This window comes from Apodemus sylvaticus, chromosome 13 (genome assembly GCF_947179515.1).
Source record: "Apodemus sylvaticus chromosome 13, mApoSyl1.1, whole genome shotgun sequence".
Classification (NCBI taxonomy): domain Eukaryota; kingdom Metazoa; phylum Chordata; class Mammalia; order Rodentia; family Muridae; genus Apodemus; species Apodemus sylvaticus.
In genome coordinates this window covers 27,863,792-27,882,462 of record NC_067484.1, presented here as the reverse complement: position 1 = coordinate 27,882,462, position 18,671 = coordinate 27,863,792, and the positions used below count along the sequence as shown (strand labels likewise).

The 18,671-nt window shown below is 43.3% G+C and overlaps 1 protein-coding gene across 5 annotated transcripts in view; it reads left to right on the top strand.

Annotated features, from left to right (window-relative positions):
* The window catches only part of Tcf4 (transcription factor 4), a 347,921-nt gene that overhangs the window by 160,018 nt on the left and 169,232 nt on the right, over positions 1-18,671 (top strand). For all 5 annotated transcript variants that reach the window (XM_052201427.1, XM_052201430.1, XM_052201429.1 and 2 more), the window contains exon 6: positions 15,777-15,838. In XM_052201427.1, the coding sequence (XP_052057387.1) occupies positions 15,777-15,838 (62 nt within the window). The remainder of the gene's footprint in view (positions 1-15,776; positions 15,839-18,671) is intronic.

The following is an 18,671-nucleotide window of genomic DNA, read 5'->3' as shown; positions in this document are numbered from 1 at the left end:
GGGCCTATTCCTTCTTGATCTTTCTCTCCATTTTCTCTTTCCTCATGATGAATTCCAACCATATTGCTATGCTCTGATGTTCTTCCTGTGAGCATCCTTAAGCCTTTTTTTTTTAAAATGGTGGTGGTTTGATGGTTAGATTCCCCCCCTCTTCCCCATAAAGATTTGAGTTCAATGTGGGCATTTTAATGAGCAAAGTTTTAGCTGCCTCTCACCTCCGGTTTGGGGAGAAAGCTCCTTCGTTGAGGCCGGTTTTCCGAGTCTGTAAACAGTGGGATGGCTGAACGCTGACAGTCAGTGTACCGAGAAGCCCCTTGGATCAGGTGTTGCTTTACCATCTGGACATTTTAATTAGTAATAAAAACGTAGGGCTAGATGCACAGGGAAAGGGTCTGCAGTACACAACAGCCCAGTGCCCTGTACTGACGCCGAGTCGCGCATGGCGACATCTTACAAGTGTGAAGCAGTGACGCTGTGTGCAATTGTATCCATTTCTCTTAGCTTAGGATGCAGGCCTCATTTCCCATTGCACAGTAATGTGCCCCAAAAATGACTAGTTTTATTATATTATAAACAATAGTATATAATATAAATACGCTTTCATCCTTAAGTAATATGTATGCTTCATTAATTGTCAAACTTTCCCTAGAAATATATGGCATGACCTGGCAAAATACAGTGTAGATATGAGAGGAAAGCTTGGGCCAGGGAAGCTTGTGTGTGTGTGTGTATGTTGGTTGTTCTATTTCATTGCTGTTTGTAGTTATGCAAATAAACTAAGTACCTAAAAATTTCTTTATGGTGCACACAGAGAATGAAAATACTTGCTGTAACAGTTCTGATACATATCTATTAAGATTGTAATGAAGGTCATAGGGCACATTTATGAAAGTGATCAATATTATATAGAGTTGTAACAATTGATGGTTGTTATAAAATACAGATTACCAATTCATTACCCACTAACCTGCTTCCATAATTCAATAAATTGTCATTGTGTTAATAAGAGAAATGCAAATACCTGACTACACTGAGTTACTGTCAGACTACTAAAAAAGGAACCACAGTTCTCAACAGAAAGCACGGATCTATTTTCCTAAAGTATATATGCTCTTAGAAGCAATGTGATTCTTAATTAAGGCAGAAGCGGGTACATTTGGTGAAATAGTGACCCTCTGGAGAGACGGAGAGTGAGCATAGTTTAGGGAAATGAGTCTTAACATCTTCCCCCAGAAACGTGTGTGCGTGTGTGCGTGCGTGCGCATGTGTGTGTGTGTGTGTGTGTGTGCTTCTCTTAAGCATTGTGAATTTCCTGTTTGCAAACCATCGTGAGTACCTTAAACAGTAATTATTACTATTAAGAACCAACCCATTATCACACACACACACACACACACACACACACACACATGTGCGTGTGCACATGTGTGTATGCACTCGTTCACATGCACCATATATTTTGCTTAAGGATGTGTCACTTCGAGAAAGTGAGGGTGCGGATAAAATTACCATGGGGGGGGGGTCGACTGAGTTTGGGTACTTTCCTAAAAAGCTTTTCCTGCTTCCGTTCCGGAATCATTTCTTCCTTGAGAATTCCTTGAAATAAACTAAGAGCGTTTGTTTTCTTTATATGGTAGACCGGGGAAGCAGTAGCTGTTTAATCCATTTTATCACATCTTCCTCAGCCATAACTCAATGCCACCCTCCATGACTACATTGACACAATTCAGATAACATTGTCCCTAACAACAAGCGCGTTCTTCTTGGAGGTCGCATAGCTTTATTGGGGAGTGGCTTAGGTTGCTTTCAGACTTGTCCATGGGATCTAGTGTGTGTAGTAGTTGTGCTGACTGGTGGTCTTTCAGCAGAGGCCGAGTCCATGTAATTCATTTGGTGGACATTCAAGTGAGTCCCAGAAGACATGGGAACATGTCTGAGGAGCTTGTAAGATTATTTTATATATAGAGAGAGACATAAACATGAACATTGGTTGCATTTTGTGCTGTACCAGACTCATTTACATGTTCCAACCCCATGACTGGTTTCATTTAAATAGTCTAGTGAACAGATAGCGTCTACTTGTTATTTGTCTTGAAACTGAAATGGTTGAGGCCAAGGGCCCGTAAGGTTTTCTGAAACCCACCTGCCCTACCTTTTTCGTTCTGATCCCTACGCCCAGACCACCGGCTTGCCTTTTCAAAGAGATTTCTTTTTCAAAGGAACTCAGATGAAAATTTTGGGGGGCAACATTTACAATTTGGAAAAAAAAAAAGTAATTCAAACTAAAGTGTGTAGCCAAACTCCTTAATTGTGATGCATTTGCCCAGCTCTCCTCTCCCACCGTCGGGCCTGCTCTGGTGCCATATGGCTTACCATGCAACATTTAACTTGTCAGATATAATGGATTGTCCTGGAAGCAGATTTTTGCTTTGAGCACTCGGCTCCTTTCTTGCGTCTCACTCTCGGCTCCAGGCTGCAGGATGAACGATTGTGGTGGCGACGCAACGAAGAGACACACAGTTGATTCCCCCGAAGAGAGTGACCTGTGTGGCACAGAATTTTACCCATGTAAAGAGGCATTATCCCCGTCACTGGCCTTGGCGGGCTGTATGTCAGAATCATTTAAATCTGCCTGGACTTAACAGATTGTGCAAACAGTTCGGAATTGAGTGCTTAGGAATAACAAAACCTCGTCATTTTAACTTATGCAGAAATGGAAGAGTCACATCAGCTAAAGGGCGCATATCATTTGCCACGACCTGCGTGTCACTGAAGCCACCTGGTTTGTAGACACCGTGCACTCAGTACATCTCTCGAGTCTGCAAAGATTTGATTAAAAAAAAAAAAAAAAGATTTGATTAAAAAAAAAAAAAAAGAATCACCTGATGGCTCCGTCTCAGGGCTGCACTGTTTTGGTCTGAGTAGCACGGGTCTGGTGGAAGTGGCCATTGAGGTGGACAGACAAACAGCAGTGAATTATCCAACCTTGCTTCCAGTTTGAGGCTTACTTGGCAACCGTCCCTTTATTGTAGCCTATTTGAAATCAGAAGCTACTCTTCCTGCGGGTTATCTAATCTTTTTATCTGCAAAGAAAAACAATGTAGGATTCAACATTCCTTTTCATTTGGTACTTGGATTTTTTTCCTTCCATTTTAAAATTGCTCTATTGTTTCAGAAAGCGCTGGAAGGGATGGGAGGGAGCTCTTTACATTTTTTTTTTGAAGACTCTCTTAAATAAACAATGCCTGTCAATTGACCCAGTACACATAGATCTGCGAGCACCTTTTCTGGGATAATGTTTTGTAACCACAAAGCAAGTAAAATATAGAAGCTTAAAGCAGACAGTTTGGCACTAAGGAATGGAACTCCAAACATGGAAAACAATGAGGAACGTATACACGTGAATTTAGACACTATGTACTGGGTAGCTGTAAAGCCACAGAGATGAATGGATTTGTATGGAGCGTGAGGATAGCTACACACCAAGAGAGATGCTATTTCAAAGAGTAACTTAATATAATTCACACACACACACACACACACACACCACGTTGCGTGCTAGAAATTTAGCATTTACTTTACTTCTAAAAATACATGTATTGTCGAGAGTTCCTAATATAGGCTGCCCAGGCCTATTAAAACCACAGTAGCCTTGGAAAGTAACATAAGCTTGCTTGTATGCAAGGAAATTTACCTCCTTTTACAGAACAGTGCTCGTTGAGCAGCCAAGAGGCCCTTGTTAAAGTTGCTGTTAAATAATAATGTACTTGTGCTTCTTAGTAATCCTAAATTGAGATTAGTTTTGTGACTAGCTTGCTTGCCCCTCTTTCAAATTTGGTCAGGGTTTAATGCTTTAAATAGGTTTGGGGAGTGCCTGCCTAGCCCGAGGCTGCTGTGTTGGGGCTTGTGCGCCCTCTGCTGGCCACTCTTGCTGGAACTGACAGGAATGTAGGATTCTTCATTTCTTTTACTAGGAAGGTATGGGGGGGGGCTGTTGGGTTTCCTTTTGATTTCATCTTTAGACGTTAAACCAATATTTTCTGCAACTATAAAGTCATTTAAAATTGAGTTCAATCACTGATTTGTTTACTGGTATTGAAATGTGAGTCCCAGTTTGGATGCAGTCTTGCCATCTTGAAAGGACTTAACAGACAACGCACAGGGCACATAAGGTATGCGATGCTCTTAGCCATGCCTCTCTTGCTGTTCATGGCCTTCTTCTGTCTTTGGGGAATCCTAGTTTGTCTGAGTTAGGAATAGAATTTCATGGGGGAATGAACCCTGAAAGTCAGACTGTGTTGACGAGGGGTGGGGGTAACCCTAGATGAGGCCTCCCTGCTGGGGCGTGCAGTTTTCCCTTGCTTCTAGGAGACTGAGCTCCTGTTTGCATCCCGATGCCTTATGAAGGCGGTTTGAGTTTCCTTAGAAATCTGAATGAGCCATGCTCACCTGCAGCCCATGAGAATAGCAGCCTGAGCAGAACCTCTCTTATTTTGCTTGGCTTTTCCTATTGTTTTAAGGCCTATGGGATGTTAAGAGAATGGATTGTTATTGATCCCAGGCCATAGTATGAAACAGTTCAAGGACAGCTAAGAAGACACAACCTCTCTGCGCCGCGTGGGGGGCAAACCCTTGGGAGAGAATATTCGTCCCGGACAGGACTCTTTTTAAATAAGGGCTTTTAAGAAAGCAGTGGGGTCTGTTGGACCACTCCATTACCTTTCGTATAATAATTATATTTATGTAAATGATTACTATACATCTCTGAGATTATATGATTGAATCAGCCCCTTAATTGTGGTAGATGAGACTTCAGAGCATTGAATGTTTAGGGGTTTGCACTGCAAATTTCTCCTTATTTGTAGGAAATATCCATCCCAAATTCCCAGACCAGTTCTCCAAACATGGCCCCATCGAAGGGCTTAGACCATGATGAAGAGACAATGTGGCCAGTAAAGGTCCTTTTTTGGTGGCCTGTCATGCCAGGTTTGGGTTCCAGGGACTTTAAATTAGTTTTTGAATACATCATATAAGTGTGATTTTTAAAATGTTGTTTTCATGTATTTGACATTGCCAAATAACTGTCCCCTAATGTGTAGTACTCTTTTACAACCTCAACACCTCTCACGGACTGACAAGTGTCCTCTCTTTTGTCACCATGGTCTTCAATGAGGTTGTGCTAGGTTTTCTTGCTTTGGGCCTTATTCTTGTGACATGACTCCCTGAAGCGTAGTGTCACAGTTTCTCCCTTGAGAGTGACAACCATCACAGACCCTCCAGCTTCTGGCACATGGCACAAGGGCTCTAAGAAATATTTCCCCCTTACATGGTTCAGATTTATTCCAAAAACATTCAGATGATCATTTTTTCAGATCCTAGCCCTGGAGAGTGCTGTCTGTAAACACTGACACATTTTGTTTCCTCGGTGCTTTGGATGAGATGAAGTCATGTTTCTGGCGCCTCCCCTACTCTCTGCATCATTTCCCTCATCGTCCATTCCTCCCCTCCTTTCTCTGCCATTCTGTGCTCTTGACTTCCTCCCTTGACCAAATCCTTCTGTAAACAGGATATTTCCCTTAAATATCACATTACGGGAATAGACGCTCTGTGCTGATGAACCCTGCACCTCGAGTTTAGTTAATGGTAGCTAGCTAGTGTCCCGTGGTAGCTGGCCCCATCTATCTGAGAGTGTGGTTATTTTCTCCATGTTCTTGGTCTTGAAGCGGCCACAGTGTGCCACACTTCTTTAATTCTAATGGTTATCCATCTTTCTGCCCTTTGTCCTCTCTATAGATAATCTGGAATACATTTTGAATTCAGATGATTTTTTTCTCAATCCCTCAACAGAATGTAGATTAATTGTGTTAATACTAAAACTAGAGAGGCAGTCCTTTCAGACGTTACAGATAAACAGACAACTGGAGCTAAAAATGTTCACATGTAGCTATGCCTGCATATGTGTGAGCAGTAGCTATGCATACTGACCGTGTTTTCATTATCTAAGTTGGGAATGGAAACTTAAAGGAGATAAAATATAGAGACATAAAGACTAAAAGTAGAGCTGTGGGCACATGCATGCCATACATATAGTGTCATGTGTGCACATATAAATATTTATTATGCTTTAAAATCACCCAACATCTACTTCTCTTCTCTGTGGAGCCTTGAGTAAGATATTAAATATGAGATTTAATTAGGACAAGATAATCACACACACACACACACACACACACCCCACCCCCTGTCTCTTTTGAGAAACATTCTCTTAGTCTGGCCTATGTTTGCTCAAACTTGCTATCCTGCCTCGGTCTCCTAAGAGCTAGGCGTAATATTAAAGTTTCTTTAACCTGTCTTTCGTTCATTCAGAGTTTTGGCATTTTTATTTTGGTGTTTAATGTTGCTATTATTGTTAGACCTTATTGTTTATTGTACACAAAATAACTTATCTGGCAAAGTGGTTCATACAGTGAATTGCTACTCCCAATTATCTTAAAATTTGCTGATAAATTCTAAATTAGTAAATAAATAAATTCAAAGCAACACAGTCCAATTTATATTATTTTCTTTAAGCATCTCGGTAGAAAAGTGACACATCTTCTCAGAAGAGGGATAAGGATCCAAATGCTCACGTTAGAGTGTCTGGGTAGAGGAACAGCCCTGAGCATGCTGGCCTTTTAAAGTCTCTCGGGCCTAAGTCAGTTTCCGGAGTTCCATCTTATGTTTAGACATGACGTCACTCTAGGGTCAAGATAGAGAGGAGGTGATTTGGGCGCATTGGGCCAGGGTCTGATCTTGAGGAACAACCTTCACAGATATCCAGGGCTCCTGTGGTGGTGGACACTATTATTTATTGGATGAGTCAACGTGATCACATAAAATAATGTCACAACCAATGCCCAATGAGTCGAGTGAACTTAAAGTTCCCGCTTGCTGACAGAATTACTTGGGGTGTAGATGCCTGAAGGATCATGGCTACAGCTTGACTGTCCTGTGAAACGGGCTTCAAATACAGTGGCTGTGGTGGCGTCTCCTTTTCCTTATCTAGCAGGCTGCTATTTTTGTTGGTGCCTAACCACTGTTACCTGCGGAGCTCTGTGTACCTGTTAAATTGGTGGCCATAACTAATGAGATTTTTATTAAAATCAAAATAAAATGCCAGGCTGGGAAGGTGGTTCAGTGAGTCAAGGCCCACTGTAGGGTGAATACTCGAGTTCAGATCCTCAGCATTGGGGGACAGAGGCTCACAGTTTCGGCCTGGCCAGCCTAGCAGAGACAGCAGGCCCCTGGCTCAGTGAGAAACCCATCTCAACAACTGAGGTAGAAAAGAGATTGAAGAAGCCATGCCAATGGTAGCCTGGGGCCTCTATTCAAGGCCACACAGGATGTGCACCTGAATATACAAGTGTACCAGGACCCTGTACACACACACACACACACACACACACACACACACACACGCACGCATGAGAGAGAGACAGAGAGAAAAGAGAGAGGACATCCTGAGCCTCATTCCACCTGCCCCAAGAATTTGTTTTTAAGAAGGGTCTTCCTCTTGATTGGTAAGAATTCTTAGTCATAGGTAAAATATTTGAGGAAATACCATTTTTCCTCACACAAATCCCAGGTCTTTTCTTCTACACAAGAATGTAACATTCAAAAGATAAAATAAAATACAAACATATTTTTTAGTTTTGCTTGCTCTTGATATATGTACTGCAAGATAATGCTTTCCCCATGAAAACTTTTTAAAAATCCATTTTACATGTATAGGTGTTTTGCCTACATATACGCCCGTGTACCACGTGCGTGCCTGGTACCCACAGAGGTCATTGGAATCCAATGGAACTGTGGTAATGGATGCCATGTCGGTTCTGGGACTCGAACCAAGGTCCTCTGGAAAAGCAGCCAGTGCTGCTAACTGCTGAGCCATCTCTCCAGCTCTCAAATTTTCTCCACTTTTACTTTCATTTTTACTTTTTACTATTTACTTTATTTGTATGAATGTTTTGTGCACACGTCTGCCTGTGCACGGCTTGTGTGCTGCTTCCCTTGGAGGCCAGAGGAGAGCGTTAGATCCCGGAAAGGACAGTCGGAGATGGTTATGAGCCAATGTACGGCTGCTAGGAGTTGAACTCATACCCTCTGCAGGATCATCCAATAGTTTTAACCATTAGGCCATCTTTCTAGAGCTTGCTTTGCCCCATGGTTATACATAAATGATTCTCTAAGAAGTAAAAAGTAAAAGAAAAAAATTCAAACACACAAGCTGTTTTTTTCCCCCAAGAGGCTACAAATCCCAAATTGCTATAGTTTTATCCTTGGAGACTCTAACTGCTGTAAAAATATGAACTAGGGCAGGAGGGACATGGAGATGCTATGCACATAAAGCCAGTGGTAACTTACTTATTAGAAGTAAGTTAAAGGCGTCTGGGGTTGCCCTTCATCCTTGGGGTCTCTAGGGGACCCTTGTACAAATTGCTGATTCAGAAAATCATTACTTGGTGGTTCAAGTGGTACTTTAGTGGCCTTAAGGAGTTATTTGACACACCTCCCCAAACAGCTAAGCTATCCCAGTCATTATGCTGATTAATTGCACACTCTGTGGAATTAGCGTTATTTTCAATGAAAGATTTTCCTGCATTTGGAAAATAACACGTAGAAGTCTCACACTTTCGCTCGCTTACGCCCGGATGCAAGCCAGTGAGTGGATGGGAGGATCAGCTGGCCTGTTGTTGTCTGGGGCCCGTGACATAACCCCAGGTACCATTTCTCTTCTGCAGCGAGAAGGTGCTTTTTGATGTATCAGAAGATGTTCACTTGAAATGTGTTTCCATGGACACCTTTTTTTTTTCTTCTTCCCCTGATTAGGAACCTGAGAACTCTTAGGTTTTCTAAACTGAGTGAAATTCTTTGGGAGCACGGCTGTGGCACTGTGGAGACAATGTCATCTAGAATAGTCCCTAGAGAGGTGACATGCTATAGGCAAAGCTTCAGCGCGGGAGCCTGGAGGCTTCTGTTCTGACCTTACCTCTCATACCTGCACAGCTTCAACAGAACCCTTCCTTCATTTCCCCGACTGCATCTATATAAAAAGAAGGCCTGGAATCTGTTTACTGAACTCCTGGAGTGCCTTCTGTTATATGATCTAGGTTAAACCAGTTTCCATACAGTACAGCACTTTGCCACTCTACAGTCTTGAAGGAGAATGGACTGTAGATCCTGAACTAGAGGCAGTTCCCGAAGTAAAGAGTTTGTTTAGAGCATCAGGCATTTTGTGTTTGTTGGGTTTTATTGCACATGGCTCTGAAGGCAGTGCCTTGCTTGGAATAGAAGAGTGGATGAGAGGTTGTCCAGACTTACTCCTTCTGAAAGGAGCAGACAGACCATTGCTGAGTACCTTTGTGCCTTAAGGAACATCAGTTCTGGGGAAATGGCTAGCTCACAATGCCCATCCACATCGCCTTTCTCCTGTGTTTGTTTCTGAGGGATAGAAAGATTTCCTTGGTACCCAGTGGCTGCTCTATACTCTGAAGGTGGATTTTGATTCTTTCCGTGTGGAATTTTAAATGTCTCCGAGAGACGAAAGTGCTGTCCTGGTATATAGACAGTTATATTCTCCTATATTCTGCAGGAGAGATGAGCTCTCATTTCTGAGATTTTAGACATTTGATTGATAATGTCACCTTCTGTTTCTATAAAACTCGTGCTTTCACCTGGGTATAGGGTCAGGGATAATTAGAGTTGACCAGCCAGTTAAAACAGTGAAGGGGTATTGATTTCCATGAGACATAGAAGCCTACTGACTTATCACCAAGTGACTAGTTCAGATAACCTTATACTAATTTCAGCAAGAAGAAAACACTTAAAAGATATGCCTCTATGGCCTGCTTGATCAAAAACTACAGACACAGATGTGCATTCACTGCAGTGGTCCTAGTATATTTTCATCACTGTCATTCTTAAAATTTGTCAGGCCTCATATTAAAACACAAAACAAAGATGGAAGCAGTAGTTTATGTTCCAATCGGTTTACTAAACACCATACTAAATGGTCTGTACATCTCCAGTGCAAGACTTCTAAGAGCCTTTTAGAGATAAGTTGAATTTGTAGGGGGAAAGATCATAGATAGCTTGAGACATTTTCTGTATCCTCTCAATGAGGTTCCCATTTGATTTCTGGGGCCCATTGTGGGATTGCTTTCCCACAGAAGACACTTGAGTGATGCCGAGATAACCTATGTTGTAATTATGTCTTTACTCTCATTCTTCTCTGTGTATTTAATATACAGTTATACTCTCCACATAGAGAATGTGGATAAACGCTGTTTTCTGCCATGTTTTTGTTAATTACTTGCTTTGAGTTAACATGGAGATGGTGGCAGTTAATTGTGAGACGTCACAGGTTCTGTGTGTATCATTTGTACAGCCATAAAATATCTAGAGACCTTTTAGGAATAAAACACCATGTAAATGTAAATTATCCCCGCCTATAAGACACTTTCATTAATTTCATATCAAATTCATGAGTGTTTTGAGCTCTGGGATTTCAGAGGCTTCAGTGTTAGCCCCTGGTTTATTTGTACTGTCTTGCCCCAGACTTTAAAGATCATCAGCAAAGCAGAGACAGATGCCAGGATTTGAATCCTGGCTCTATCTATAGACCTGTATGGCCTTGGTCACTTTTCTGTGCCTCAGTTTCCTTGTCTGTTAAATGGAGTTCGTGCTGTCCACCTTACCATCTGTTGTGAAGTTTTGTCAGATAGAGTACACAGTACATAGAGCCCTCTGGGTTGTGAGTGGCTCCTGTAGGGTGTGAGCCCTGAGCTCTTCTGACTTAGGTAGGGCCTGAGTGCAGATGAGAGGATTCTGCATAATCACCATTGTGTAGTTTCATTACCCTCGAAACCTCTAGCTACTGCTTAGTGGAGTACCCCTTTCATTGTATTAGAAGCGGAGAAGCAGAAATTAATAGGTTAAGCACAGATAGATTGGAGTTGGGACAGGGACAAAAATTGATTCTGAGTCAAGCATGTTTACCATGAGTTCCCTGGTCTGATGCTGTGGAACAAAAGGCCCATTCTTCAGTTCCAGAACAAGGATTAGCAGGGGAGTAGCTGGCTGGTATCATCCTATGGGATCAGATAATTTTTTGTCAAGGCTTTGAACAGGAGTCGGTTTTCCACCATACAGGTGCTCTGGTTTCAATGGTGGGTTTAACAAAAACAAAAACCATCCACCTGGGTGTGAGTGTTAGAGGACCCCGTTTACAAACCAGAGCCACAAACCCCACTGTGACACAGTTATCTTGCTGATGAACCGCCAAAGGATGTGCTGTGCCCCAGCTTTCTTCTGGAAACCATGCAGGGAGGTTGCCCGTCATCTCTGTCTTTGGACTCTCTGGTGAGCCCAGGGGCCTGGATCTGCCGCAGGTGACTCCCCTTGTGAGTGGAATTGGTCCCTGTGGCCATTTCCATTGTCATCCATTCTCCTTGTGACGGGATACCATGACATGATGGGAGGGACGTCTGACATGTCAAGTGACAAATCATAGATTACCTTCAAGACTGAATTTGGGTTCTGTAGATAGCTGCTGACTGCACTGCCTCCAAGTTGCAGGAACAATAATAATAACGACATTTCCTGCTGCTTTTGGAGGTATTATGTTAAGAGATTTCCATCAGGGTCAGCAAAAATACTGGCCCTAAAAATCGCAAAAAGCTGATAGTTTAGGCTGAGAACTGGTTTTCAGGGACAACAGAAGGAAGGAAGCGAATCCTTTCTTGATTGCCATGTGGTGCCATTTTTTCCCAGCAATCACATTTAAATATCGATTTCAGCCATAGGATGGGCTTCGTCTGGGCGGGGCCCACACTGACTTCCTGAGTCGCTTGCTCTCTGTAGACACTGACCTGTCCTCAACAAGAGCCTGGTGTTGATCTCCTTTGTCTCCAGGACTGATTGGCGGATGCTGGGTCTGCTCATTTACAGCATTCTTCGTATTTAATTGGGGGGGAAAAAAAAAACATTGTGACACAGCGTTACATGTCACTTATGTACATAGAGCACTGCCGGAGGAGAAGAGTTGGTTAGCATGTGGACGTAGTAGCTCTCAGTCACTCCTGTTCAGCCATCACAACACCCCTTCTCAGGTCAGATCATTTGTTTCTTGCCCAGAAATTGTTACCAGCAGCGAAATCTAACATTTGGTCTCCTAAGGTTTAAAAGCGACTCGAATGCCTGATAAGATTTGTCTCTCATATCTACTTCACAAGCCTCTCTCCCCTCCCCCCCAATTTATGGGCATCTAACAAATGTTACCAACGGGTTCTTTTAGTTTTTAAAATATGGACAACGGTCCTCCGTGCAGTAAAAGACTTGAGCGATTAATGCCACCCTTATGCCTCTTTTGAGTACTTGTAGCCATAGGGCTTGGCACCGCCACCGCTGTCCTCGTGCCAAAAAAATATCCGCAGCGGCTGTCACATTCTAGTACTGGACGGTTGTCTTGAAAGCTCTGCAGTGAGCGTGGCGGGGTCTGCTCTTCACCACTATCTCCCTTCGATATTGGGAGAAATGGAATCCCGAGTTCCTTCAAAGCACTCATGGTCCCCGGGCTGAGGGCGGCTGGTGAATAGTGGAGAGAGAAGGGAATGGGCTCTCTGTGCCAGCCAGTTGATGTAAGTGACAAAATCCATGGGCGGCATAGAAGAGACACAGATATTTAGGGTCCTTTGTGTTCCTGAGGGTACATAGTTACTTAAGGGCCCCACTCAGATAGCCTTTCAGTGAGCTTCAAAGTTTCATTGTCTTGAAACAAACATTCCATTGAATTTGAAACGGAAAATTCATATCAAGTCAATGCCTAATTTCTAATGGACAACTAGCACGGAACACATGATATCTCCCCCCCCCCCCCGCCCCCGCCCCCTGCAAACTGAGGTGACATTTAAACATGGTTGCTTTTTATCATTTGAAATATGATAGAACTAGAAAGATCTGATGTTTTTGAGGTCCCGGGGCTTTGCCCACAATCCCTGATTATTTTGCTCCCAACTAGGGTTTTGGGCTCTGAGGGCAGATTTATAGTTGAATTGGGGAACAAAAAGCTGCAATAAAGTTAAAGGCTTACGCTATTTCAATGAAATGTGCTTGCCCATGATCGCTGGCGAGATCTATTTGATGGTAAGAGGGGATGCTACGGATGAAACCTTCACAAGGAACATAATCCTTGGAAAAAAAAAATTAGTCCACCTCCCAGCCTCCCGCTGGCTGTGCTGCCTCTTTGGTACCTCGCAGACTTCGACAGAGTCCTGGACGGCTGCCCATTGATGTCATGGAAACACTCAAATTACGGGAGAGTGATTCATGTCTGTGCTGGTCTCTTACCCTCCCCCACACAAACAGGAGTAGGTTTTTAACCCTGACAACTTGTAATTTGCAGTGGGTTTATTTTTGTATCTGGATAAATATTTTTTAACAAGCAAAATTAAGATTAAGCAGTCTGTATCTGATATGATAGAAAGGAGCGCTGGGCCTATGCAGCCAAGAGTACTTTGGGGACTCTCTGCCGTGTGGATCCGTGTTTTCCTCCGCCTGTCTCTGGGCTCCTTTCCTGCCTTCTGAGCCCATTGCTCTCTCTTTATTCTTCTTCCTGTCTTTCTTCTCCATACACTATTTCTCTTTCACTGTCTGGTTCTTACATTCATTTTCTCTATTTGCATTATTCTAATAGAGGAGCAGCCCTGGCTTGTATATATGGAGCAAGACAAATGTCGGTAGAAAAATTGTTCTCTCCAGTTCTGTGTGTTAGAGACGAGTTCTGGAAATAATAGCAGGTGCTGTCACTCTTTTTGAAAAAAAGAAAAAAAAAAAAAAACAGACAAAAACCAAAAAAAAAAAAAAAAAAAGCAAAAACAAAAACAAAAAAAAAAACCCCAACGGAACAAGAAGAGTCCATTTTTATCTTATACCTACATTTTAAATTATAGTTCAGTATTTGAAAATTACCCAATCTGGACATTAGATTTTCCTATTCCTACAAGGTCAAAGCACTTTTTTTCTTTAACTTTTCTGTCTGCCTACCTGTGCATCGGCCCATAAGGTGATTAAATTGTGAATATCGTGTCCAAGTAAATATGTCACAGTATACTTGAAGATTTCTTGGTTGTAAGAACTTAAGGGAGGGCATGCAATGTTGCTTTCCTGGTAGTAACAGTTGCGGTGAGCAGTTAAAGGGTAGGAGTGGTTTCCATGGCCCAGGTGGTTAGGGAGGTCTGGGTGAGCACACGTATGCTGGCACAGTCACATACAGTGGAGTTCCTCCTGTCCATCTCCCAGGACTGATGTTCTATGTGACCTTGTCTCACTTCTGGATGTTGAAGTCAATAAGGGCACTGGTTTTGTACTTTGCACTGAACAACACTGTGGCCGAGGGTACAGTTTTCCTAAATTTGAATTTCGTTAAAAATCAGGAGAAAAGCTAATATAGGGGTGGGGCGGGGCCCTAAGGCTCAGAACTTGTTCTCTTTGAAAATCCTCCTCTATCCAATGTGTTAATAGAGTGACATTGGCACAGGGCTCTCTTTACACCAGAGACACAGTTTCTGAAAGACAGATTCTGTATATGTGGTCAAAAGGTTTACCCTGATAACATTGACAAAGAGAAAATGACTACTGTTCCTTTTAGTGCTTCTACTGAGTGAAGAAGGAAAAATTTGGGGGGGGGGGGGGTCATAAACTTTAACAGGAGGTTGCTTCAGCTCCTCAAACAAGCTTTGAATTTTCCCTTTCGGATAATAGAAGAGTGTATTGCCATCTATAAAGTATAATATACCTTAAAGCTGTAGTCTTTTCCCTCAGTCTGGGATGGAGCACTGGCCTGGCCTGCTAGCCTCTTGTTATTTTGTGTGGTCATTTTCCTAGGGCAACCCTTTGAATATCACCACCTGGACTCCAGTACCCCTCTTGGAATGTGATTTTGATTAAAATATTAACAAAGTAGAAAGTGCAGCCTTCGGTTCACCCACACATGTAGCTCGCTTGCAGTGGCGATTCTCTGCCTGTCCTGACCAGTCTAGAGAAACACATGGACTTAGAAATCTGGACAAGACGTTCCAAAGCATAATCCTAGGGCATACTCAGTCTCCGGATACCCAGATTCTGAATAGGTGATTTCCCCAAATCCCCTTTCCCAAGTGAGTCCCCCATCACTGTGCTGCCTGTGATAGGGGTCACTCCTGGGGGACAGGGAGTTTTTAAAAGAGAGGAGAGAGAGGTGGGGGAAGGGGGCTTAGAATTTTGAACAGTTTCTTTGCTAGATTCACCATCTGGAGAGCCCATGATTGATTAGCTTTGGCCTCCCTGTTAAGTGTCAATATAATCAATGGGAGTACCAGGGTAGGGTCATTACATAGATCATTTGCCTGCTGTGTAAATAAAGATGAAATGGTTCGAATTTTGCAAGAGAGAAAGAACGTGAAAAATAAGGAGTGACAATTTGTTTGTTAGAGAAAGTGGAGGCCTCTGGAATGACAGTTTTTGGAAGTGTGGAGCAGTTTGGCTAAGAATAGGAATGAAGGATATTTTTTTCCAGTTTCTTGTCGCCAGAGCGAGGAAGCGCCATTCCCTGTCTTGCTTGCATACACTGCCAGTTGTGCCTCTTCGACGTATGTAAACATCGGAGATGGGGAGTGGATCTCTGTTACCTGCTGGGGAAGTTTGCTTTAAAGGAAGAGCACGATTCATGATTCATCCTGTTTTGTTATTTCTCTTGGCAGGTAAAACAGAAAGGGGCTCATACTCATCTTATGGGAGAGAAAACGTACAGGGTTGCCACCAGGTAAGTGCCACACTGGGTTGGGGATGCAGTGAGAGGACCAACCAGGGAAGGGATGCTTGCCTTGCTTTCAGTTGTGACCCTAGAGGTCAGGGAGATCTGAGAGCCTCCTGATGGCCATCTTTAAGGAATAAAGCAGATAGGAGCTTGGGACGAATAAACATCTTATTTTTAGGGCTCGGCGGGGTCAAAGCTATACCCATGGCTCCTTTTTATCCTTGCAACCATCACCGGAGAACCCTGGGTGCTGTTTGCAAACCAGCCACGTCAGCGAATAAGGGTCTATCAAAAGAGTAGAGTTTATCTGCAGTTAAGAACTGAACAATTTCTCACCAAAGAAATGCTCAGGGCAGCCCCGTGTCAGATGCTGGGTCTGGGTGGCATTGCTCTAAATTATAGTTTTCTTCGGGGTTATTATATGAAGCTGTGTGAAAAGAGGGTGGGACGGAGGGATGAAAATGTCTGCGGAAATATGATTTGTTGTCCCTTTTTTGTTTCTGGATTGTTTCTGGCTGGAAGTCAAGGCCAGCAGGCTAACAGTGAAGCCGTCCTCTTAGGGAAGCATGCATGGGTTAGGAAAAGGAGCGCCTTAATTAAATAATGAAATGCCAGTGTAACACAAAGGGACAGCATGTGTGTGTGTGTGTATGTGTGTGTGTGTGTGTGTGTGTGTGCGTGCGCGCGCGCCCTCTGCATTTGTGTACTTGTAACTCTAGAGACCCCATTTCGGAAAATGCTATCTATAGGGAAAAGAGGAAGCTTTAAATTTTATAAGCATTTTTCTTTGAATTTTAGTCTCATTACCAATCATAATTAAATTATGTATTTTAATGTGTACCTTAAAACAACAGAACTGGTTTATTACTTTCCAAAGCCCTCTCCGAGATTTAATAATGCTCTTTAATATTCAGAGTCTTCTACCATTTTATTCCTCACACTGGGAAGGCAGATATTTGTGGGCTTTTTTGTTTGGTTTGGTTTTGTTTTGTTTTTCAGAAGAAGGGATGCTCTGTCTTTTGAGTCTTCTTGCTTTCCTAGTTTTTTGAATGATGTGGGGGGAAAAATCCACTTTGGATTTTTTTTTTAAAAAAAGCAACCTGTTTATTATATCCCTAAATACCATGTTAGCCCACGAGTGCTTCAGTAATGTAACTGGGCACCGCAGAAAGTATCCCTTCCAGGAGGCTGCACTGCTCAAGAAGTTAGAACTCTGGTGGATTGGTTCTGGACGGGTTTTCTTTCCCCTCCCCGCTGTATATATTTGCATTTTAAAAGTTGACTCCTCTGGCCCAGTTGCCAATTCAGTCATACTCCAGCATCTAAAAGATTTGTTGCAATGAGCTGCACAGCTCTTGGTTGAGAACTCTTGCAGGAGGGCAGCCCATGGCAGTTTGTGTGGAAAGAATTCTGCAGGAACGAAATTTACAGCCATTCCAGTGCAACGGAAACATCTTTGGAATGTGAGTGCACAAGTTCGGGGCAGATAGCCTGGGCAACCAGCCTCACAGAGCCGGGTCTCTGGTGTACAGCTCACAATTCCTGCAGAAAAGCCGGTTCCTGTGGGTTTCTGAGGGTCAAGGCAGAGGTCGCCAGAGTTTTGGGGAGAAGAAAGTTAACATCCTTCCGCTTTGCAGATGGTCATGGCACAGGTCTCTGTTTTTCGCTGGGCCCCTTTTGCTGGCCATAGAGAGAGCAGGCTTCCTAGACCCTGTGTCCTTTCTTACTAATAGGAATTGGCATGATTCCTCACAGACACAGAGATTTCCTCTGCTGAGTAAGCCTGAGGCCCCTGAACTTGGGAAAGCATTATCCAGACCGTGGGAGTCAGTGTGTGTACAGAGCGCAGTCTGTCTCCCTCCGTTTTTTTTGGGAATACTTTCCTCGGTAAATCTGAACTTTTTTTTTTCCCCAAAGACAAGGTGAGAGTGGTGTCGGACATGGGGGGCAATTAAGGTAGTTTGCCTGGAGTGCGTGCGTGAGGGCTGAAATGTTGGGGCCTTGACTAGTTGCTATTCAGGAAAATGCTTTTTATATATCAGGGCTGTTGCTTTTCTTGAGAGACCTTCAGAATCTTGCTGCGGAGTGTGGCGTAGCCTTCCTTCTCTTTCCGGCATGTGAGTCTTGTGAGGAATGGCTATCTGTGTGCTCAGCTAGGTCTTAGCTGTGTCTACCTATAAACAGTGTGATGCTCGAGGATATCTTGAGGGAAATGTCGAGAACTCCCTGCGTGAGGAACTAGGACTTGAAGATGAGGATGTGTACATAGCCTGGATTTCAGCTGTCTGTGGAATTCGAGGGAAGAGCAGAGCCGGAGTTTGTCTCTCAGGGAGTCAGTTTCTCTGGAGCTGCATTGTTCTTTGAACCCTTGTCTGCTACTTGAGCTAAACAAACCCCAAAGAAAGCCAGAATCCCTGTGTCTTGGGCTTGGAGTCTAAGTAGCAGATCACAGCTGAAATGATTCCCCACAGTGGAACAAGGTGAGTCTCTCTCTCTCTCTCTCTCTCTCTCTCTCTCTCTCTCTCTCTCTCTCTCTCTCAGGAAGGGGAGCTTTTTTCCTCTCAGTTTGCCAGCTAGTGAGATGCTGGACGGGGAAAACCTGCAGACAGGGTAGCCCCAGGAGCCGCAAAGCTGCCTTTTCATATGGTAACAATGTAGCCTGTGAACCTAAAGGGATGAACAGAGTTCTGTGGGAGACTATACCAGTCCCAGGGCTGTTTGCTCTTGCTACACAAACAGTGGTGGTAAGCAACAGGTAGTGAGTGAACCACTGTCCTAGAGACATACTTATCATCCTGAGATATGCAGGTTCCAAAAGCGCATCACTCCAGTACATAAG